This window comes from Papio anubis, chromosome 5 (genome assembly GCF_008728515.1).
Source record: "Papio anubis isolate 15944 chromosome 5, Panubis1.0, whole genome shotgun sequence".
Classification (NCBI taxonomy): Eukaryota; Metazoa; Chordata; class Mammalia; order Primates; family Cercopithecidae; genus Papio; species Papio anubis.
In genome coordinates, this window is record NC_044980.1 from 36,034,692 (window position 1) to 36,060,421 (window position 25,730).

General features: G+C 40.2%; 1 protein-coding gene across 16 annotated transcripts in view; it reads right to left on the reverse strand.

Annotated features, from left to right (window-relative positions):
* Positions 1-25,730, reverse strand: part of CPLANE1 (ciliogenesis and planar polarity effector 1) — a 168,758-nt gene that overhangs the window by 94,559 nt on the left and 48,469 nt on the right. For all 16 annotated transcript variants that reach the window (XM_021939298.2, XM_021939295.2, XM_021939296.2 and 13 more), the window contains 6 exons: positions 25,551-25,690; positions 15,629-15,846; positions 12,351-12,515; positions 8,848-8,986; positions 431-540; positions 112-270 (listed from right to left, as the gene is read on the reverse strand). In XM_021939298.2, the coding sequence (XP_021794990.2) occupies positions 112-270; positions 431-540; positions 8,848-8,986; positions 12,351-12,515; positions 15,629-15,846; positions 25,551-25,690 (931 nt within the window). The remainder of the gene's footprint in view (positions 1-111; positions 271-430; positions 541-8,847; positions 8,987-12,350; positions 12,516-15,628; positions 15,847-25,550; positions 25,691-25,730) is intronic.

Below are 25,730 nucleotides of genomic sequence, written 5' to 3' on the forward strand. Positions count from 1 at the left end.
CTAAGTGAAATAAGCCAAAGAAAGGCAATATCATCCTTAATTAAAATTAAACAAAAATCTTTTAAAGTCCCTGATTCTGATGTAGTTTACTTTCACCTACAAGCACATTACCTTTCTGATTGGTGGCAGTTCTCCAATAAGGCTCAAAATTATATCCTGAATAAGTTCTTCCATATTAAAGAACCGAGAGAAAGGCAGCATTCTATAAGCCCATTCCACTGCACTAAGACAGTGCTCAATCATACAAGAATCAAACTCCACTTCAAGGTCCTAAAAGGATATTGAAAAACATTCATTTCTTTTTTAGTTTAGATGGTAGACCAGAATGAGTTCAAAAGAAAGTTTTGCTGCAAACAATAAAATCTTCTTTTAAACAATAATTTCCCAAGTAATGTGTGTTCATTTTTCTTATTTTTGCCCTGGTAAATACCTTTTCTCCCTTTACATTTTCTCTTGCTTTCTGATATTGCCTGCAACTAAGGGATAACTTATCACGGACATGCAGCATCCAACACAGAGCACAAAGTTCCCTGAAGCAACCTAAAGCAGGAACACAGATATGAAAGAAAATTATATGAGTATGTACATTAATATTATAACAACTCCACCTCTGCTGGTCATTTTTTTCAAAGTAAAGGTCTTTATTTCATTAATTATAAAATGAACACATGCATTGTAAATGTATATAAAAATCCTTATCTAAAAATCATGGAGACTGACTTAAAAGTCACTTATTGATATTTATTTATGTTTAAACATTTTTAATACTAAAAACAATTTCTAATAGTAAATAATTTATTAGAAGCAATACAAGTACACAAAGATATATAAAATCATACTATGTTTGCTACTTTGCAACTAGCTTTTTTTTCACCTACTATATCTTAGATATCTTTTCATGTGCTTTTCATATACTGAGTCTTCTTATCGCCGATACGGTGTTCCATACTATAAACAATGCACGGGCTCACAATCCAGCTATCAAAACTAGTTTTCACTCTTCTGCTAATTTTAAATTTCTATTATAGTTAACATGTGACCAATTAAGTGAAAACCATCTCTCTACCCTACTGTTCTATGGTTAATAGGACCTTTTCAATGGTGTGATGTAGGCTTTGTAGACAGAGCAAGACTTTGTCTCCCAGCTACTTGGAAACCTGAGGTGGGAGGATCGTTTGAGCCGAGGAGTTTGAGACCAGCCTCCATGTTGGTATGGACGTGGTGAAAAGGAAACACTTTTACACTGCTGGTGAAAATGTAAACTAGTACAACCACTATGGAAAACAGTGTGAAGATTCCTTAAAAAACTAAAAGTAGATCCACCATTTGATCCAAACAATCCCACTACTGGGTATCTACCCAGAGGAAAAGAAATCATTATATGAAAAAGACACTTGCACCCGCTTGTTTCTAGCAGCACAACAGCAAGACCGTCTCTGGAAAAAGAAAAATACAGGAACTTTTCCTCTGGAGAAAGAAAGATAATACTCTAAAATTTAACAGTCATTCATTTATGCCTTATTTATTTTTATTTATTTTTTACTTATTATTATTATTTTTGAGACGGAGTCTTGCTCCGTCTTGCCCAGGCTGGAGTGCAGTGGCACGATCTTGGCTCACTGCAGCCTCCACCTCCCAGGTTCAAGCAATTCCCCGGTCTCAGACTCCAAAATAGCTGGGACTACAGGCATGTGCCACCATACCTGGCTAATTTTGTATTTTTAGTAGAGACAGGGTTTCACCATGTGGCCAGGCTGGTCTCCAACTCCTGACTTCAGGTAATCCACCTGCCTTGGATTACAGGTATAAGCCACCGCACCCAGCCTATGCCTTAATTTTTTAAATAAGCCTTATTTTTACAATAAACTGACTTTTATATTAGTAGTCAGTATGTTCATTTTCTTTAGGGAGTTATTTACTATGTTTTTAAAATAAATACTACAAAGTCAAAAAGAACAGTTTGACATTATACAAAGTGAGGAGAAAGCAGGTCTTCTACACATTCTATTCATCCCAATAGTGAGAGAGGATGGTGGGTACATGGCCCCAGGGGGACTATTGGGGTCTCCAGTGAGCATTTTCACACTACAGCCCACCCCACACATCAGATTCTCATAGATTCTGCCAGGGGAGCATGGCCCAATCTTTTGAGAAAGGCATCATTACTAACAGATGTGTTTCATTATTTCATATTTCACAGGCAAGCTGGGATAGAACTAAGGCCAAGAACTAGCAAGATACAGTGCAGCAGCATACTAAACAGCGACTCATCTAAAAACACTCCTTATCTGTGTTTTTCAGAGTGTCGATTACAACCTATTATTAATTACTAGGCTATAAAATCAATACAGTGAGTCTCAATCATCTTTTAAAAATAGAATACAATACAATATATCAAGAGTGCATTGCGGCCGGGCGCAGTGGCTCACGCCTGTAATCCCAGCACTTTGGGAGGACGAGGTGGGTGTATCACCTGAGGTCAGGAGTTCGAGATCAGCCTGGTCAACCTGGTGAAACCCTGTCTCTACTAAAAATACAAAAATTAGCTGGGCGTGGTGGTGTGCACCTGTAATCCCAGCTACTTGGGAGGCTGAGGCAGGAGAATCACTTGAACCAGGGAGGTGGAGATTGCAGTGAGCCAAGATCACGCCATTGCACTCCATCCTGGATGACAGGCTGAGACTCTGCCTCCAAAAAAAAAGAAAAGAAAAAGAAAAGAAAAGAAGAGTGCACTGCACACGGTAAGACTAAAGGTAGTTCATTAAATTTCATTCCAACTTCATATGGGTGTGTGCATGTATAACCTTGCTGTAAAATCTGCACTTACTTTAAATCACGGTCAGAAATGTTTGAATACCAAAAAGATGTAATCAACTGAAACCAAAATAGAACAGGTTCTACCAGACAAATGATCTAGTTTCCGCAATAAATAAAGGGCATGAAAAAGAATGGGCGCAAGGAAACTTTTATAGATTAAGACAGACTTATAGGCCAGGCATGGTAGCTCTTCCTGTAATCCCAGCACTTTGGGAGGTCAAGGTAGGATTGCTTGAGTCCAGGAGTTTGAGACCAGCTTGGGCAACAAAGTGAGGCCCTGTCTTTATGAAAAAATGAAAAAAAAAAATTAACCAGGCCTGGTGGTGCACACCTGTAGTCCCAGCTACTCAGGAGGCTGAGGTAGAAGGATCACTTGAACCTGGGAGGTCAAGGCTGCAGAGAGCTGTGATCACACCATAAAAAGAGAAAGATTTATATATCAACCAAAATGCAATGTGTGGCGGACCTTGATTGGATAGAGATTTTTTAAAAAACTATAGAAAAGACATATTTGAGATTATCAAGTAAATTTAAACATGGGATAGATAATATAGTCAGATGCCACATAATGGCATTCAGGTTAATGACAGACTGCATATACCATGGTGTGCCCATAAGATTATAATGGAGCTGAAAAATTTCTGTGACCTAGAGACATCATGACATCATAGTCCATACATTACTCAGGTGTTTATGGTGACAATTGTGTAAACACACCTACTGCACTGCCAGTCATATAAAATCTAGCCCATACAATTATATACAGTACATAATACTTGATAATAACAAACAACTGTTACTGGTTTATGTATTTACTATCCCATGTTTTTTAATCATTATTTTAGAGTATACTCCTACTTATTAAAAAAAATAACTGTAAAACAGCCTCAGGCAGGTCCTTCAGGAGTTATTCCAGAAGAAGGCATTGTTGTAAGAGATGACAGCTCCAAGCATGGTATTGCCCCTGAAGACCTTCCAGGAGAACAGGAGGTGAAGGACAGAGATATTGATGATCCTGACCCTATGTAGGCCTAGACTAATGTATATGTTGTGTCTTAGTTTAAAGAAAAAAGAAAATTTAAAGAGTAAAAAATAAACTTCAAAATTTTTCAATAGAAAAAATCTTGGCCGAACACAGTAGCTCACACCTGTAATCCTAGCACTCTGGCAAGCTGAGGTGGGAGGATCGATTGAGGCCAGGAGTTTGAGACCAGCCTGGGCAACATAGTAAGACCATGTCTCCATTTTATAAATAAAAAAAATTAGGCCAGGCGCAGTTGCTCACACCTGTAAACCCAGCACTTTGGGAGGCAGAGGCAGGCGGATTGCTTGAGCTCAGGAGGGCAAGACCAGCCTGGGCAACGTGGTGAAACTCCATCTCTACTAAAAATACAAAAATTAATCAGGTATGGTGGTACACGCCTGTTGTGCCAGCTACTCAGGAGGCTGAGGCAGGAAAAATGCCTGAACCCAAGATGGCACCACTGCACTCCAGTCTGGGTAACAGAGACTCCATCTCTACAAAAACTAAAAAATAAATTAGCTGGTACAGTGGCTCATGCCTGTAGTCCCAGTACTCAGGGGCTGAGGTTGGAGAATCCTTTGAGCTCAGGACTTTGAGGTTGCAGTGAACTATGATTATGCCACTGTATGTCTCTTAAGCCAAGTGTGATTACAAGAGTCAAAAAGGTTTTAATTTTTTTAAGTTCATAAAATAAAAACATTACAATAAGCTATGGTTAATTTACTATGGAGGAAAAAATACTTTTAATAAATTTAGTATAGCCTAAGTGTACAGTGTTTATAAAGTCTACAGTAGTGTATAGTAATGTCCGAGGCCTTCAAATCAACTCACCACCCACTCAGTGACTCCCCTGGGGCAAAAACTTCCAGTCCTGTAAGCTCCATTCATGGTAAGTGCCCCACACTTACTATTTTTAAAAATCTTTTATACTGTATTTTTACTGTACCTTTTCAATGTTTAGATATGTTTATATATATAAATACCATTGTGTTAAAACTGCCTACAGTATTCAGTGTAGTCACATTCTGTATTCAGTACTGCAGTATTCAATATGGCAACACTTCTTTTTAGAGACAGGGTCTCACTATGTTGCCTAGGCTGGAGTGCAGTGGCTATTCACAGGTGCAATCATTGCACACAATAGCCTTGAACTCCTAGGCTCAAGCAATCCTTTTGTACAGGTTTGCAGCCTAGAAGCAGAAGGCCATATCACATAGCCTCAGTGTGTACTAGGCTATTTTTGTCTAAGTATACCCTATGATCACACAACAAAATTGTCTAATGACACATTTCTTAGGACATATCCCTATCACTAAGCAGGCCTGACTATATATGATATTAAAGATTTATTGTCCGTTTTGTCAGTCATGATAATAGAATTATGGTTTTAAAAACTACCTCATCTGGGCCAGGCACGGTGGCTCATGCCTGTAATCCCAGCACTTTTGGAGGCCGAGGCGGGCGGATCACGAGGTCAGGAATTCAAGACCAGCCTGACCAACATGGTGAAACTCCACCCTACTAAAAACTACAAAAATTAGCTGGGTGTGGTGGCCCGCATCTGTAATCCCAACTACTCAGGAGACTGAGCCAGGAGAACTGCTTGAACCCAGAGGCAGAGATTGTAGTGAGCTGAGATTGTGCCATGCCATTGAACTCCAGCCTGGGCGACAGAGCAAGACTCCGTCTCAAACAACAACAACAACAACAACAACAACAACAAAAACCTCATCTGTTCACTACATATACTGAACTACTTATCATACTTATGATATACTCAGATCTGCTTTGAGGCATTGACAATTGTTGTAAGTGGGTGAGAGGTACTCGAGTGCTTATAAATCTCTACTTTGGTTTAAATTTTCCATAATAAAAAAAAATCTTCAAAACAGTGTGAAATCCTGGGCCAGGCATGGTAGCTCACACCTGTAATCCCAGCACTTTCGGAGGCTGAGGCAGGTGGATTACCTGAGGTCAGGAGTTCGAGACTGGCCTAGTCAACATGGCAAAACCCCATGTCTACTAAAAATACAAAAATCAGTCAGCGCAGGAGCGGGCATCTGTAGCCCCAGGTACTCGGAAGGCTGAATCACTTGAACGCAGGAGGTGGAGGTTACAGTGAGCCGAGATTATGCCACTGCACTCCAGGCGGAGTGACAGAATGAGACTCCATCTCAAAAATAAATAAATAAAATTCAAAGTTAAAATCTACTATTTTAGGTAACAAACTAGGCAACAAACCTCGTTTTTTTATTTTTTATTTTTTAATTTAATTTAATTTTTTTTTTTTTTTGAGACGGAGTCTTGCTCTGTCGCCCAGGCTGGAGTGCAATGGCCAGATCTCAGCTGACTGCAAGCTCTGCCTCCCAGGTTTACACCATTCTCCTGCCTCAGCCTCCCGAGTAGCTGGGACTACAGGTGCCTGCCACCTCGCCCGGCTAGTTTTTTGTATTTTTTAGTAGAGACGGGGTTTCACCGTGTTAGCCAGGATGGTCTCGATCTCCTGACCTCATGATCCGCCCGTCTTGGCCTCCCAAAGTACTGGGATTACAGGCTTGAGCCACAGCACCCGGCCTTTTTTTTTTTTTTTTTTTTTTTTTAAAGAAACAGGGTCTCGCTCTGCTGCCCAGGCTGGAAATCAGTAGCAAGATCATAGCTCACTGCAGCCTAGAAATCCTGGGCACAAGGAATCCTCCTGCCTTGGCCTCCCAAAGTACTGAGATTACAGGCATAAGCCACTGCACCTGGCCAGAAAGGAATCTTTTTTTTTTTTTTTTGAGACTGAGTCTCGTCCTGTTGCCCAGGCTGGAGCGCAATGGTACAATCTTGGCTCACTTCAACCTCCATCTCCCAGGTTCAAGTGATTCTCCTGCCTCAGCTTCCCGATTAGCTGGGATTACAGGTACACACCACCACGTCTGGCTAATTTTTTTTATCTTTTAGTAGAGACAGGGTTTTACCATGCTGGCCAGGCTGGTCTCGAACTCCTGACGTTGTGATCCGACCGACTTGTCCTCCAAAAGTGCTGGGATTACAGGCGTGAGCCCCCGCGCCCAGCCCGAAAGGAACCTTTTTAATCTAGACGAATCACTTCTCAACAATCAAGAGACTAAATCAAACAAAAGAATAATTAAATAAAACTCAGGATCAAAATGAAAATATTAAAAATATATGTTCAAATCTTTAAGTCACTTCAAAGGACTATGTCCCTATTTATGAGCAAATATCTTTTAACTGGGATTGTTGTGAATTTAACTCACTTCTTACAGACCTGGATTTTTAAGAAATGAAATGAGATTGTATATACTTTTCCAAATGACACCTGCCTGGCTCTTTTGTAACGGTGAATGAAGAGTCTATGAAACTAAGCTCATGACAGGTGAGAGAAGCAATCAAGAAGCATTTCAATGCCATTTCAGTTGGAAAAACAGACAATCTGAGCCCCAGGACATGTAAGATTATACTAAGGGTGAGTGAGTTAAGAATAAACTTTTTTTTGACTCACGCCTATAATCCCAGTACTTTGGGAGGCTGAGGTGGGCGGATCACGAGGTCAGGAGATCGAGACCATCCTGGCTAACATGGTGAAATTCCATCTCTACTAAAAAAATACAAAAAAATTGCCGGGCATGGTGGTGGGCGCCTGTAGTCTCAGCTACTCGGGAGGCTGAGGCAGGAGAATGGCGTGAACCCGGGAGGCGGTGCTTGCCGTGAGTGGAGATCGCGCCACTGCACTCCAGCCTGGGCGACAGAGCTAGACTCCATGTCAAAAAAAAAAAGAATAAACTTTTTTTTTTTTTCGGGACAGGGTCTCACTATGTTGCCCAGGCTGGAGTGCGGTGGCTATTCACAGGTACAGTCATTGCACACAAGAGCCTCAAACTCCCAGGCTCAAGCAACCTCCCACCTCAGCCTCCCAAGTACCTGGGATTACACCACTGTGCCCGGCTTTAAAGTAAACATTTTAATCAAAGTCTAAAGATAAGATCAGGGCTTAATATAAATAGAACTGATTAGGATTAAGGAATGATTAAGGAGAAAAGAGTGAAATGATATCTAAAGTTTTACTTCTTTTTAAACTTGTTACACAAATAACTGGACATAGACCATGAATTAAGAAATTAATTTAGGTCAGGCACAATGACCCATGCCTGCAATCCCAACACTTTGGGAGGCCAAGGCAGGTAGACTGCTTGAGCTGAAGAATTCAAGATCAGCCTGGGCAACATGGCAAAACCCTGCCTCTATTAAAAATACAAAAATTAGCTGGGCGTGGTGGTGTGCACTTGTCATCCCAGCTACTCAGGAGGGTGAGGTGGGAGGATGGGTTGAGTCCAGGAGGTGTGTTGCAGTGAGTTGAGATCATACCACTGCACTCCAGACCGGGCAACAGAGCCAGATTCTGTTTTTTTTTTTAAAAAAAAAAAAAAGGCCGGGCACAGTGGCTCACACCTGTAATCCCAGCACTTTGGGAGGCTGAGGTGGGCAGATCACGAGGTCAGGAGATCAAGACCATCCTAGCTAACACAGTGAAACCCCACCTCTACTAAAAATACAAAAAATTAGCCGGGCGTGGTGACGGGCACCTGTAGTCCCAGCTACTCAGAAGGCTGAGGCAGGAGAATGGTGTGAACCTGGGAGGCGGAGCTTGCAGTGAGCCAAGATCGCGCCACTGCACTCCAGCCTGGGCAACAGCGCAAGACTCTATCTCAAAAAACAAACAAAAACAAAACAAACAAAAAAATTTAGTTTAATAATGAAGCATGACATAAGGTAACAGGTATCACAATTTGTTTATATAATAAATTTCTGACTTACTATCATATATATCATATATGTATACACATAGCTGTTAAAGTACAATATTTACTTGTGAACACAAAGTAAAATATCATAGAGCATACTGTACTTTGAAGAGTCAATACTTTTCCCAAATCAAATGAAAAATTCATACCATTATTCATACTTAGGCCTAATGTCTAAGCAAGCAGTTCATTTGGACAAACCTATTGCTCTAATGGAAACTTCATCAAGTTTATGGTCTCCAGCTGCTCCAGGTCTAAAGAATACCATACCTCCTTTACAGTAATTAAGTAATGACTGAGGAAAAGGACTCAGTGAAGGAAGGGATCCTTTCATTCGAATCTAAAAGTAAAGAATAAGCAAATATGTTAATTACCAGCACTATAAATCACTTTTAAAGAAGCTATAAAAGAATCAGGCAGGTAAGATGAACCACACGGAAAACACAGCACATGAAATCAGCTACATTTTCAGAAACTTACAAATTTAATTCAGGAAAGTCACTAGCTTGTTATCTCAAAAAAAAAAAAAAGGTTCTAAGTAAATCATTTGCTCGCTCTTGTCACAATTTTGCCTGTATAAGAAGAATTTAATGCTATTTGTCCCTGGCTTTCCTCACTGGCATAGCAAAGAAAATAAAGAAATATAAGAATCTTAACCTTATCCCAAATAAAGCTGTGTACAGTAACTAAAACAAATACAAAAAGTTTATGCCTACATACATAACTTTTAACAAAACTAATCTATAAATGGCAGAATTAGAAAGACACCATTTGGCAACCCTTAATAATGACTCTAGGCAAGGATCATTAGTAAACGCTAACAGAGTAAAAAGCTGATGGATTGACGGGGATACGTGATAGAGGGTGTGATATGATCCAAACTCTATCTCCCCATCCCTAAAAGTAAAATAAGCAAACACATGTGCCACGTGCAACAGAGAAGCGCACAATACTTACGAAAGATTCATTTCTAAAAAAATTTGCGGCAAAGTGCGGTGGATCACGCCTGTAATCCCAGCACTTTAGGGAGGCTGAGGTGGGCAGATCACTTGAGGTCAGAAGTTTGAGACCAGCCCAGCCAACATGGTGAAACCTCATCTCTACTAAAAATACAAAAATTAGTTGGGCGAGGTGGCAGGCGCCTGTAGTCCCAGTTACTCAGGAGGCTGAGGCAGGAGAATCGCTTAAACCCGGGGGCCGGAGGTTGCAGTGAGCCAAGACCATGCCACTGCACCCAGCCTGGGCAACAGAGTGAGATGCTGTCTCAAAAAAGAAAAAAAAAAAAAAAAGAAAATTTGAACCTCAATCTATTTAAACCTCTCTGCCTCAATGAGCACAGATTAATGACCGGGTTACAGGGGGGAGAAAAAAGAAAGAGAAACAAGGTAACGACATTAAATGAAGAAATGATCAGATAAACGTAGAATATGGTGCAGGAAAAATTACCTAGTTTTTTTTTTTTTTTTTTAATCAAGAATAAAAAGAGAGGGAGCTTCTACAGATAACAGTCTGATTTAAATATATTTGGAGATGATAAAATTTATTTCCACGTTTCAGGAAAGGGCTCTAAGAGACTTAAACCTGGGAAAGAAGCATTAACAGAAGGCTTGCAATTGATTTTCTCCTGCTAGTCACTTCCAGAAAGACACAATTTAATCAAATCTCTAGGGAAGCATGCTAATGACAGACTTCTTGTCAAATACATTAATGGCATTTACTACCAGGATGGTACTAAGAGGTAGAGAGAGAGAGAGAGAGAGCGTGAGCCAGCAAACAAATGGGGGACCTCAGTTCTACAGCCACATGCAACTGAATTCTGGAACAATCTGAATGCGCCTGGAAACAGATGTTCCCCTAGCACCTCTAGAAAGGAATGTAGCCCCGCTGCCACCTTGATTGGCCTTGTGAGACTCTAAGCAGAGACCTAGCTGAACCACCCTGTGGTGGTTCTGATGCACAGAACCTGTGGGATATTAAATGGGTGCTATTTTAAGCTGCTAAATTTGTGTTAATTTGTTAGGGAGAAAAGTAATATGGTTCAGAATCTTTGTTTCAGCACCATTTTTTAATTGAGCTATAACTCACATAACATCAAAGTCATCTTTTAAAAGTGTACAATTAGTGGTTTTTAGTATACTCACAAAGTTAGGCAACCATCAACACTGTCTAATTCCAGGTCATTTTCTTTTTTTTTTTTGAGACAGAGTCTTGCTCCGTCGCCCAGGCTAGAGTGCAGTGGCACTGCAAGCTCTGCCTCCTGGGTTCACGCCATTCTCCTGCCTCAGCCTCCCGAGTAGCTGGGACTACAGGTGCCCACCACCACACCCAGCTAATTTTTTGTATTTTTAGTAGAGACGGGGTTTCACCATGCTAGCCAGGATGGTCTCAATCTCCTGACCTGTGATCCACTCACCTCAGCCTCCCAAAGCGCTGGGATTACAGGCATGAGCCACCACACCCGGCCCTCTTTTTTTTTGAGACAGAGTCTCACTCTGTCACCAGGGCTGGAGTGCAGTGGCACGATCTCGGCTCACTGCAACCTCTGCCTCCCTAGTTCAAGCGATTCTCCTGCCTCAGCCTCCCGAGTAGCTGGGATTACAGATGCCCACCACCACGCCTGGCTAATTTTTGTATTTTTAGTAGAGACAGGGTTTCACCATATGGGCCAGGATGGTCTTGATCACTCGACCTCGTGATCCACCCGCCTCAGGCTCCCAAAGTGCTGGGATTACAGGCGTGAGCCACCACACCCGGCCAATTCCAGGTCATTTTCATCACCCCAAAAAGAAAAACAAAAGCAGTCACTGTCCACTTCCTCCTCTCCCTAACCCCTGGCAACCAACCACTATCTACTTTCAGTTTCCATTGTGATGCCAAAATATAAAATGAGTACAGTTTTAATTTATATTTTTATAGAAACTATATCCAAATTTCACAAACTTTCTTTTTCTCTAAAAGAGGGTAATTTTCAAAAATACTTTTAGATAACTTCTCAAAGTCTCTCCAAAGGTTCCTACTAAAAATAATTATATTGTTTTTAGGCTGAATTAAACACATTTGGAGATGATGAAATTTATTTCCACATTTTCGAGAGAGACAGCAGGCATATAAAGGACTTAGAGCTGGATAAAGAGACCTACCAGGTGTCCTAGCTGGCTGGAAATCTGATAAGAATGAAGTGACAGCTCAGCTAAAGTCAGTATAGGAGGGGATGAACACCTGGGAATCAAACTGAATTGCACATCTCAGAAAATAGCAAGGGGGAGACCCTGACTAGTGGAGGCTACTGGATGGAAACAGACGAGAATGAACTACAACTTTCCATTCTCTGAACCCACAGAAGCCCCCACAGAACGCAGACAACACCTCAAGGAAAACTGGGAGAAAGCCCTGGACTGAGTTTCAATCTTTAATGAAATGATGGGGGAGTTGGAAAAAAGTAACTGTAATTCCCTGGAATTCACGGACTAGATTACACTATCTTTTGCCAGACAGGGTGGAGCTAAGCTACAGACCCAGTTCAGAGCCCTTACCTTTCAGCAGGAAGAATCTGGTCTGTTTAGTTTGTTTATGAATAAACCTGAAATGTATGGATTTATAGGGCACGACTCTTTGGGAAAATGTAACAATCATAAAAACAATAATATAAATATTAGTGTATTTCAGTTAACACAGCACGTAAATGACTTAAGATATTTCCATACCTTCTGCATGACTTTTCTTGCCCACCTCAACTGCAAGATATACCACTGTGCCACAGGAAAAGAACATCGAGCCGCCCGGAAAAGCAGGAGAACACGCTGAAGGATTCCAGATACCTTCTGGCGATTATTTTTTTCAGCTTTTAAAAGAAGATCATCACCATCTTCCTGAGGAAAATAAAACAATCCATTTTAGTGGCTAGTAATGAGAAAATTTAGAATGGTAAAGTAAAAATAAAGATAGGCTGATGAGGCTGGGCACAGTGGCTCACGTCTGTAATTCCAGCACTTTGGAAGGCCGAAGCAGGAGGATTGCTTAAGCTCAGGAGTTGAAGGCTGAAGTGAGCCAAGATTGCATCACTGTACTCAAACCTGGGCCACACAGTAGCACCCTGTCTCAAAAAAAAGAAAAAAAATAATGATAGGCTAATGATGCTCACTGCTTCTCAAACTAGAATGTTCCTGGGGATTTATAAAGGAAATTCTGAGGCACAGGCTCTGAGATTTCAACTATGGCTATTTCTAGAATCAAGAAAAGTTTATCTCCCCTCAACGTAAAGGGGTAAGCTGACCCTTGTTCCCAGTCTTACCCTAGAACAGTTAAAGCCCACCACTCCAGACTCCATTGGTGGAATGTTAGAGAGGTCCATCTAAGCAGAATCCCTTTTCTCTTCCTCTGCTGAGAAGAATCCTACTTATATTTCAATGTCACTTCCTCTGTGAAGCCCATCCCTCTGTGCTACAAGAGCACTTTGTTCACACTTCTACTGTAGCTTTCACCAATTAATTACATATCAATTTATACCTGTAACTCACTGTACTCAGAACTCCCAAGAGGAAGGAAGGGCCTTGCCATTTGTCTACGTATGGCCACAGTGTACGCACTCAAGTCTGATACATAGTAGGAACCAATAAATGTTTGTTGAATAAATGCTATTCAAACCAGTAGCTAAAGATTATTTTCCCAGATAATGAGATAATGTGAGCATTGTAAAATCTGCTTCCCCAACATCCTTCTTCCCTGCCCACTTCTTTACAGTACTCAGTTTTTTAGTATCTGCCCATCTCCTACACGGCTCATACGATTGAGGGAAAGCTCATCCCACCTCAAAGAAGGCTCTATTCACGGGCCAAGCAGTACCCTGTCTTAAGCCTAGCCAGAGTGACTGTTTGAAGGACAGGCATGTGACCTAAGCCAGTCTCAGTAAGAGTGAATCTCAATCCTCCTGCTTGGAATGCTGGGACAGAAATAATTTTGCCACTTTTCTTTGTCTCAATCCCTGTGCCCATGGACATGGACAAGGCATCGTTAGAAGCCGTTAGCGGCCATCCTGCTCCCACAAGGGGAGCTAGTCTTCAGGTGAAGATGACACCTCAAAAAACAAACTAGAGCGAAAGACAGAGCCCAAGTCTTTGGTAACATAACTAAATCAGAAACCTGCCCTACCACTAGGCTTCTTCATTATGTGAGCCAATAAATGCCTTTATTGTTTAAACCATTTTGACCAAGTGTTCTATTACTTGCAACACAAGGGGTTCTAACTGATACATAGTGACATTTAGAAGAAATCTTACCAAGGAGAATTGCTTTAATAAAAAAGAATAAAATGAAGCACTACTAAAGATAGTAACCACTCAAACTACTCGAACTATTATCTGCATAGGCTATCCAAAAAACTTTAAATGTCATTTCACATTTCTAAACCAATTACTAAAGACTCAGATGCAAGAGGAAAGATGAATTATTGAGAAATGCCATGGACTTTTTATTCCTTCCATTTGTAAAATCAACAAGTAAAATGTTTTAGACTATTGAAATATAACCAAACAGAACAAATGAGAAATTAAAAACTAGAGGTAGAAGTTGCCAATATTGAAACAGGAGGTAGTAAAAAAATAATACCCAGAACTACTTCAAAGTGTTAATCAAATACTTAAAAATCTAAATGTAATTTACAATAACATTTTAAATCTTAAAACCAGCTAATTATAATGTGATGATTTTTTAATAAGAGCAGAGAAAAAGTTTCTGAGAGGAATACAGTATTTATAATATAGAACTATCAATTGAATAGTGCAGGAAAAAAAAAAAAAACAAAACCTTTTAAACCAAAGTCAAAAATAAGTTCTTTCTTTTCTTTTTTGAGAGAGAGTTTTGCTCTGTCACCCAGGCTGGAGTGCAGTGGTGCGATTTCAACTCACTGCAACCTCGGCCTCCTGGGCTCAAGTCATCCTCCCACCTCAGCCTACTGAGTAGGTGAGACTACAGGTGCGTGCCATGATGCCCAGCTAATTTTTGTATATTTTATAGAGACAGGGTTTCACCATGTTGCCTAGGCTGGTCTCAAACTCCTTGACTCAAGCAATCTTCCCGCCTTGGCCTCCCAAGTTCTGGGATTACAGGTATGAGCCACTATGCCCAGCCGAGTCTTTCAAAAAAGGCAAACACAAAGAGATAAATAAGAGACTGAAATAATGTATGGCTTCTAATTCTGACACTCATTATTTCATTTGTTACCCTAAACAAATGCCTAATTTTTAAAAGTCTGGATATTAAGATTGTGCTATATTGTTAAAATAATTTTTTTGAGACGGAGTTTCGTTCTTGTTGCCCAGGCTGGAGTGCAATGGCATAATCTCAGCTCACCGCAGCCTCTGACTCCTGGGTTCAAGCGATTCTCCTGCCTCAGCCTCCCAAGTAGCTGAGTTTACAGGCATGCGCCACCACATCCAGTTAATTTTGTATTTAAAATACAAAATCCTAGGCTCAAGTGATTCTCCCACCTTAGTTAGCTTCCCAAGTAGCTGGGAACTACAGGCGTGTACCATCATGCCTGGCTAATTAGTAGAGACGGGGCTTCTCCATGTTGGTCAGGCTGGTCTCAAACTCCAGACCTCAGGTGATCTGCCTGCCTCTGCCTCCCAAAGTGCTGGGATTACAGGCATAAGCCACCACACCCACCCTATTGTTACAATAATTTTAACATTTATTGAATAATTACTATATGTCCCAGGTCCTGAGCAGATTTTACAGGATATCTCAATCCTCACAAAAATGCCATGAGAGGTAGTATTATCATCTGCATTTTACAGATAAGGAAACTTAAACAGTAGTTTAGTACACTCCCTAAGATTATACAATTAGTGAACAGCAAAGCTGGGATCTAAGTTTGTCTTTAGAGCTTGAATTTTTAACCTGATGATTATTACCAAGTTAATTATTTTAAAAACTCGACAAAATCAACTTTAAATTAATGAAAAAGTTAATGCTATAAGCTTACTTCACTAAGAATAGCTGGCTGGGGACAGTACAATGGAGGAGCTGGAAGATACAAGCCAAATGGCACTAAGCCCCACAGTCTTTTACTGAAGTCCTTCGCAGAGTCTATCAGAAGTTGAAATGTCTCCGAAAGAATATCTGCATCAGCCATAACTGATGCTTTCAGTACTTCTTGTACTGAACCAAATAGCAGATTTGCATCTTCCTCTTCAATGGGATCTATTAAATACAAAAATTTGGTAAAATAGTTAAAGTTTGTATTAAACTTCTTATCCATTTTGTAGCAAAAAATTTCAAATCTAAAAACATTCATTGTCAAGAATGAACATATTGGTTGACATACAAACATCCAAACTTACAGACAGAAATTACAAACTATCTTGTTACTTTATAGATAAGAACATGAGACATTTTTATACAAGATATTATAGAAACAACTATACAATAAAAATATTCTTAGGATGTAGTTCTGAGTCAAAAATAATTGAAAAATATTAATGGGAAAAGAATGTCAAGAAAGACACCAAAATAATATACAAGATTATGTGAGAGTAACTTTTTCTTTTTATTTATTTATTTTTTTTTTTGAGACAGAGTCTCACTCTGTCACCCAGGCTGGAGTCACTCGGTCACCCAGGCTGGAGTGTGAAGTGCAGTGGCAGGATCTCGGCTCACTGCAACCTCTGCCTCCCAGGTTCTACCAATTCTCCCACCTAAGCCTCCTGAGTAGCTGGGATTACAGGCACCCACCATCCAGGCTAACTTTTGTATTTTTAGTAGAGATGAGGTTTCACCATGTTGGCCAGGCTGGTCTCGAACCCCTGATCTCAGGTGATCCATCCAGCCTCCCAAAGTCCTGGGATTACAGGCATGAGCCACCGTGCCTGGCCATTTTTCCTTTTCTTAATAGTACATGATAGTACTTTTGTAACAATAAGTTGATAAAAATGACTTATGAAAGAAACAGGAAAACACAAAATAGTCATGCATATATTACGGCTTCAACTATGCGAATATCTATACATATGTGGGCATGTCCCAGAAGGCAAAATGCAGGGAGATGTGGTGGTAGGACTGGAAACTCAGGGATTTTTCTACTATGACATATTTTAAGCATACTGTAAAATACAGAATATATGAAAGTATAGAGTATGTCAAACACTTATGTGCTGACTTCTCATCCTTGTCTGATAGGAACATTTTTGCTATATTTAACTTAGGTAGCCACTATCCAGCATTTGGTGTGGACATACTGGGATTTCAATTAAATATACGTTGTCTTTCTGTTCTGTGTGTTCTACAAAGCTTCTCTTTCATATTTTTCAAATCTATGTCCCTATCTATTTTGTATATATTTATCTTTATTTCTTTATATATTTTATAGATATATAGATACATAAATATAGCTCAGATTCATCTTTTCCAGTTCACAAATCTGCTCCTAAATTGGTCTAGTAACTTTAACCATCTATTGAAGTTTTTGGTTTCAAATCAGGTTGAGACATAATTTACATTCTATATTCATCCTTTTTAAAGTATACAGTTCAATAAAATTAAACAAATCTATACTGGCTTGTAATAACATTTCCATCACTCCAAAAAGTTTTCTTATGCTTCTTTGTAGTCAATTCCCCTTTTACTCTCAGGCAACCCCGATCTGTTTTCTGCTCCTATAGTTTTGTTTTTTATAGAATGCCACAGAAATGGAATCATACGGTACGTAGTCTTCGTTTCTGACTTCTTTCAGGACTTCTTACCATGACGGTTCTGTGATTCATCTATGTTGTCACATGTTATCAGTAATTTGTTCCTCTTCATTATTTGTTATTCCATTTTAAAGATATATTTGAATTTGCTTATCCATCCACCAGTTGACAAACATTTGAGGTGTTTCCAAATTTTGGCTATTATGAAAAAGTTGCTATAAACATTCACGTATGGATATTTGTTTTGTTTCATTTTTTGAGACAAGGACCTCACTATGTCACCCAGGTTGGAGTGCAGTGACACAATCGTGGCTCACTGCAGACTTGACCTCCTAGGCTCAAGTGATTCTCCCACCTTAGTTAGCTTCCCAAGTAGCTGGGAACTACAGGCGTGTACCATCATGCCTGGCTAATTTTTGTATTTTCTGTAGAGACAGGGTTTTGTCATATTGCCCAAGCTGGTCTCGAACTCCTGGGCTCAAGTGATCTGCTGGCCTTAGCCTCCCAAAGCATTGAGATTACAGGCGTGAGCCACTGAGCCTGGCTTCATGTACAGATATTTGAATGGGCCTGTTTCTATTTCTCTTTAATGGAATGGAATTCATTCAAGAGCAGCTAAAGAGAAAGAAATGGAACGCTTTGAGTTTTTATTTGCTTTTTGTTTCTGACCTCTGGCAATTCCCCTTACTTTCTTTAAAGCCTGGCCTTTAAGTGGTATTTTTTGTATTTTATCTAGAAACACATTTTATCTATGTATTTATTGTGGAAGAGTTTTCAGATCATTTAAAACAACATATTGAGGGGCGGAGCAAGATGGCTGAATAGGAACAGCTTCAGTCTCCAACTCCCAGTGCAAGTGACACAGAAGACCGGTGATTTCTGCATTTTCAACTGAGGTACTGGGTTCATCTCATTAGGGAGTGCCGGACAATCGGTGCTGGTCAGCTGCTGCAGCCCAACCAGCGAGAGCTGAAGCAGGGCGAGGCATCGCCTCACCTGGGAAGCGCAAGGGGGAAGGGAAACCCTTTTCCTAGCCAGGGGAACTGAGACACACAACACTTGGAAAATCAGGTAACTCCCACCCCAATACTACGCTTAAAGCAAACGGGCACACCAGGAGATTATATCCCACACCTGGGCGGGAGGGTCCCACGCCCATGGAGCCTCCCTCATTGCTAGCACAGCAGTCTGCGATCTAACCGCAAGGCAGCAGCGAGGCTGGGGGAGGGGCGCCCACCATTGCTGAGGCTTAAGTAGGTAAACAAAGCCCCTGGGAAGCTCAAACTGGGTGGAGCTCACGGCAGCTCAAGGAAACCTGCCTGTCTCTGTAGACGCCACCTCTGGGGACAGGGCACAGCTAAATAACAACAAAAGCAGCAGAAATCTCTGCAGACGCAAACAACTCTGTCTGACAGCTTTGAAGAGAGCAGTGGATCTCCCAACACGGAGGTTGAGATCTGAGAAGGGACAGACTGCCTGCTCAAGTGGGTCCCTGACCCCTGAGTAGCCTAACTGGGAGACATCCCCCACTAGGGGCAGTCTGACACCCCGCACCTCACAGGGTGGAGTACACCCCTGAGAGGAAGCTTCCAAAGCAAGAATCAGACAGGTACACTCGCTGTTCAGAAATATTCTATCTTCTGCAGCCTCTGCTGCTGATACCCAGGCAAACAGGGTCTGGAGTGGATCTCAAGCAATCTCCAACAGACCTATAGCTGAGGGTCCTGACTGTTAGAAGGAAAACTATCAAACAGGAAGGACACCTACACCAAAACCCCATCAGTATGTCACCATCATCAAAGACCAGAGGCAGATAAAACCACAAAGATGGGGAAAAAGCAGGGCAGAAAAGCTGGAAATTCAAAAAATAAGAGCGCATCTACCCTGGCAAAGGAGCGCAGTTCATCGCCAGCAACGGATCAAAGCTGGACGGAGAATGACTTTGACAAGATGAGAGAAGAAGGCTTCAGTCCATCAAACTTCTCAGAGCTAAAGGAGGAATACGTACCCAGCGCAAAGAAACTAAAAATCTTGGGAAAAAGTGGAAGAATTGATAGCTAGAGTAATTAATGCAGAGAAGGTCATAAACGAAATGAAAGAGATGAAAACCATGACACGAGAAATACGTGACAAATGCACAAGCTTCAGTAACCGACTCGATCAACTGGAAGAAAGGGTATCAGCGATTGAGGATCAAATGAACGAAATGAAGCGAGAAGAGAAACCAAAAGAAAAAAGAAGAAAAAGAAATGAACAAAGCCTGCAAGAAGTATGGGATTATGTAAAAAGACCAAATCTACGTCTGATTGGGGTGCCTGAAAGTGAGGGGGAAAATGGAACCACGTTGGAAAACACTCTTCAGGATATCATCCAGGAGAACTTCCCCAACCTAGTAGGGCAGGCCAACATTCAAATTCAGGAAATACAGGGAACGCCACAAAGATACTCCTCGAGAAGAGCAACTCCAAGACACATAATTGCCAGATTCACCAAAGTTGAAATGAAGGAAAAAATCTTAAGGGCAGCCAGAGAGAAAGGTCGGGTTACCCACAAAGGGAAGCCCATCAGACTCACAGCAGATCTCTCGGCAGAAACTCTCCAAGCCAGAAGAGAGTGGGGGCCAATATTCAACATTCTTAAAGAAAAGAATTTTCAACCCAGAATTTCATATCCAGCCAAACTAAGTTTCATAAGTGAAGGAGAAATAAAATCCTTTACAGATAAGCAAATGCTTAGAGATTTTGTCACCACTAGGCCTGCCTTACAAGAGACCCTGAAGGAAGCACTAAACATGGAAAGGAACAACCGGTACCAGCCATTGCAAAAACATGCCAAAATGTAAAGACCATCGAGGCTAGGAAGAAACTGCATCAACTAACGAGCAAAATAACCAGTTAATATCATAATGGCAGGATCAAGTTCACACATAACAATATTAACCTTAAATGTAAACGGACTAAACGCTCCAATTAAAAGACACAGACTGGCAAACTGGATAAAGGGTCAAGACCCATCAGTCTGCTGTATTCAGGAGACCCATCTCACACGCAGAGACATACATAGGCTCAAAATAAAGGGATGAAGGAAGATTTACCAAGCAAATGGAGAACAAAAAAAAGCAGGGGTTGCAATACTAGTCTCTGATAAAACAGACTTTAAACCATCAAAGATCAAAAGAGACAAAGAAGGCCATTACATAATGGTAAAGGGATCAATTCAACAGGAAGAGCTAACTATCCTAAATATATATGCACCCAATACAGGAGCACCCAGATTCATAAAGCAAGTCCTTAGAGACTTATAAAGAGACTTAGACTCCCATACAATAATAATGGGAGACTTCAACACTCCACTGTCAACATTAGACAGATCAACGAGACAGAAAGTTAACAAGGATATCCAGGAATTGAACTCATCTCTGCAGCAAGCAGACCTAATAGACATCTATAGAACTCTCCACCCCAAATCAACAGAATATACATTCTTCTCAGCACCACATCGCACTTATTCCAAAATTGACCACATAATTGGAAGTAAAGCACTCCTCAGCAATGTACAAGAACAGAAATTATAACAAACTGTCTCTCAGACCACAGTGCAATCAAACTAGAACTCAGGACTAAGAAACTCAATCAAAACTGCTCAACTACATGGAAACTGAACAACCTGCTCCTGAATGACTACTGGGTACATAACGAAATGAAAGCAGAAATAAAGATGTTCTTTGAAACCAATGAGAACAAAGATACAACATACCAGAATCTCTGGGACACATTTAAAGCGGTGTGTAGAGGGAAATTTATAGCACTAAATGCCCACAAGAGAAAGCAGGAAAGATCGAAAATTGACACTCTAACATCACAATTAAAAGAACTAGAGAAGCAAGAGCAAACGCATTCAAAAGCTAGCAGAAGGCAAGAAATAACTAAGATCAGAGCAGAACTGAAGGAGATAGAGACACAAAAAACCCTCCAAAAAATTAATGAATCCAGGAGTTGGTTTTTTGAAAAGATCAACAAAACTGACAGACCGCTAGCAAGACTAATAAAGAAGAAAAGAGAGAAGAATCAAATAGACGCAATAAAAAATGATAAAGGGGATATCACCACCTACCCCACAGAAATACAAACCACCATCAGAGAATACTATAAACACCTCTATGCAAATAAACTAGAAAATCTAGAAGAAATGGATAATTTCCTGGACACGTACACTCTTCCAAGACTAAACCAGGAAGAAGTTGAATCCCTGAATAGACCAATAGCAGGCTCTGAAATTGAGGCAATAATTAATAGCATACCAACCAAAAAAAGTCCAGGACCAGATGGATTCACAGCTGAATTCTACCAGAGGTACAAGGAGGAGCTGGTACCATTCCTTCTGAAACTATTCCAATCAATAGAAAAAGAGGGAATCCTCCCTAACTCATTTTATGAGGCCAACATCATCCTGATACCAAAGCCTGGCAGAGACACAACAAAAAAAGAGAATTTTAGACCAATATCCCTGATGAACATCGATGCAAAAATCCTCAATAAAATACTGGCAAACCGGATTCAGCAGCACATCAAAAAGCTTATCCACCACGATCAAGTGGGCTTCATCCCTGGGATGCAAGGCTGGTTCAACATTCGCAAATCAATAAACATAATCCAGCATATAAACAGAACCAAAGACAAGAACCACATGATTATCTCAATAGATGCAGAAAAGGCTTTTACAAAATTCAACAGCCCTTCATGCTAAAAACGCTCAACAAATTCAGTATTGATGGAACGTACCTCAAAATAATAAGAGCTATTTATGACAAACCCACAGCCAATATCATACTGAATGGGCAAAAACTGGAAAAATTCCCTTTGAAAACTGGCACAAGACAGGGATGCCCTCTCTCACCACTCCTATTCAACATAGTGTTGGAAGTTCTGGCTAGGGCAATCAGGCAAGAGAAAGAAATCAAGGGTATTCAGTTAGGAAAAGAAGAAGTCAAATTGTCCCTCTTTGCAGATGACATGATTGTATATTTAGAAAACCCCATTGTCTCAGCCCAAAATCTCCTTAAGCTGATAAGCAACTTCAGCAAAGTCTCAGGATACAAAATTAATGTGCAAAAATCACAAGCATTCTTATACACCAGTAACAGACAAACAGAGAGCCAAATCAGGAATGAACTTCCATTCACAATTGCTTCAAAGAGAATAAAATACCTAGGAATCCAACTTACTAGGGATGTAAAGGACCTCTTCAAGGAGAACTACAAACCACTGCTCAGTGAAATAAAAGGGGACACAAACAAATGGAAGAACATACCATGCTCATGGATAGGAAGAATCAATATCGTGAAAATGGCCATACTGCCCAAGGTTATTTATAGATTCAATGCCATCCCCATCAAACTACCAATGAGTTTCTTCACAGAATTGGAAAAAACTGCTTTAAAGTTCATATGGAACCAAAAAAGAGACCGTATCTCCAAGACAATCCTAAGTCTAAAGAACAAAGCTGGAGGCATCACGCTACCTGACTTCAAACTATACTACAAGGCTACAGTAACCAAAACAGCATGGTACTGGTACCAAAACAGAGATATAGACCAATGGAACAGAACAGAGTCCTCAGAAATAATACCACACATCTACAGCCATCTGATCTTTGACAAACCTGAGAGAAACAAGAAATGGGGAAAGGATTCCCTATTTAATAAATGGTGCTGGGAAAACTGGCTAGCCATAAGTAGAAAGCTGAAACTGGATCCTTTCCTTACTCCTTATACGAAAATTAATTCAAGATGGATTAGAGACTTAAATGTTAGACCTAATACCATAAAAACCCTAGAAGAAAACCTAGGTAGTACCATTCAGGACATAGGCATGGGCAAAGACTTCATGTCTAAAACACCAAAAGCAACGGCAGCAAAAGCCAAAATTGACAAGTGGGATCTCATTAAACTAAAGAGCTCCTGCACAGCAAAAGAAACTACCATCAGAGTGAACAGGCAACCTACAGAATGGGAGAAAATTTTTGCAATCTACTCATCTGACAAAGGGCTAATATCCAGAACCTACAAAGAACTCAAACAAATTAAAAGAAAAAAACAAACAACCCCATCAAAAAGTGGGCAAAGGATATGAACAGACATTTCTCAAAAGAAGACATTCATACAGCCAACAGACACATGAAAAAATGCTCATCATCACTTGCCATCAGAGAAATGCAAATCAAAACCACAATGAGATACCATCTCACACCAGTTAGAATGGCGATCATTAAAAAGTCAGGAAACAACAGGTGCTGGAGAGGATGTGGAGAAATGGGAACACTTTCACACTGTTGGTGGGATTGTAAACTAGTTCAACCATTATGGAAAACAGTATGGCGATTCCTCAAGGATCTAGAACTAGATGTACCATAGGACCCAGCCATTCCATTACTGGGTATATACCCAAAGGATTATAAATCATGCTGCGATAAAGACACATGCACACGTATGTTTATTGCGGCACTATTCACAATAGCAAAGACTTGGAATCAACCCAAATGTCTATCAGTGACAGACTGGATTAAGAAAATGTGGCACATATACACCATGGAATACTATGCAGCCATAAAAAAGGATGAGTTTGTGTCCTTTGTAGGGACATGGATGCAACTGGAAACCATCATTCTTAGCAAACTATCACAAGAACAGAAAACCAAACACCGCATGTTCTCACTCATAGGCGGGAACTGAACAATGAGATCACCTGGACTCGGGAAGGGGGACATCACACACCGGGGCCTATCATGGGGAGGGGGGAGGGGGGAGGGATTGCATTGGGAGTTATACCTGATGTAAATGACGAGTTGATGGGTGCAGCACACCAACATGGCACAAGTATACATATGTAACAAACCTGCATGTTATGCATATGTACCCTAGAACTTAAAGTATAATAATAATAAATAAATAAATAAATAAATAAATAAATAAATAAAATAACATATTGCCAAAACTCATAGTTCAGACTGGGGATGTCTTAGTCCCTTCTTTAAAATCCAACTTTCAAATAGTAACATCTTTTCATTAATTAAAACAAAAGAACTGCACAGAAAATTATCAAAGAAAAGTTTATAGTCAGATTTCCAAGTATTATAGGTTCTCTCAAAACAGAAACATTGTAAGTTTTAGGAATCTAGAGTTAGAAGTTTCACTCCTTACTGGAGCAAAGCACCAATAAAAACAGAAGGGCCTCACAGTTGTCCTGGTTTTACATTAAATATATGACATTAAATGACTGATTTCATTACTTTTTATCTAAATTTCTCCAACGGTAAAACAGATAAATTTTATAGGATTCCTGTGTGAATCTATGTAATACATGTAATATTCTATCATTTTTAATTAATACCATTTTGAACTTTTCAAATAAAAAAAAAATCTATAATTTATGCACTAGGTGAGAGTTGAAATAAATCACTCCTAAGTACCCTTCCAGGCTTGAGATTCTACAGCTCCAAAAGAAAATGATATAAATGAAGCGAAATATAATTAGTATAAAGGCATGTAGGAAGGCTACTCTCAAACATAGTCTCTGGGGTGGCCTTGCTGTGCAGGAGTCAGAGAGCTGTAACACTGCAGCATCAAGAAAGCTACTTTAGTATTCAAAAAAAAAAAAAAAAAAAAAAGGTATGTATGGAAAATCAGAAAATCTTTCAGTTATCAACCCTTGTATCATGAGCTGGCATCAGTTTTGGGTATTCCCATGGTTAAGTATAAATATCATACTTTCATTTTTTGGCCGGGCGCAGTGGCTAACGCCTGTAATCCCAACACTTTGGGAGGCCAAGGCGGGCAGATCACCTGAGGTCAGGAGTTCGAGACCAGCCTGGCCAACATGGTGAAACCGTGTGTCTACTAAAAATACAAAAATTAGCCAGACGTGGTGGTCCACACCTGTAATCCCAGCTACTCGGGAAGCTGAAGCAGGAGAATTGCTTGAACCCGGGAGGCAGAGGTTGCAGTGAGCCAAGATCACGCCACTGCACTCCTGCCTGGGTAGCAGAGTGAGACTCCATCTCAAAAAATAGTAATAATAAAATAAAAATAAATATCATGCTTTCATTTTTGATAAGTTTATTTCAAAGTGTTAATACATTTGTAGACATGTATAAGCTTTTTAAGGTATCATAAGGTTTATATTAATCTGACACGAGTCAGACCATACATACATAACACACCTGTAAACTGTTTGTATTTTGAGTCCAGTTCATTTTTTGCTTCCAAAGAGGCTGGTTGACCTAAAAAACACTGCAGTTTTTCCTGAAAAATCTGTGCTGGAGTCATATGTAGTGGTAGATTCAGACTCTTTTTCTCGGATCTGAAATGACATTAAATTAAGGGAAATGAATCCAAATTTT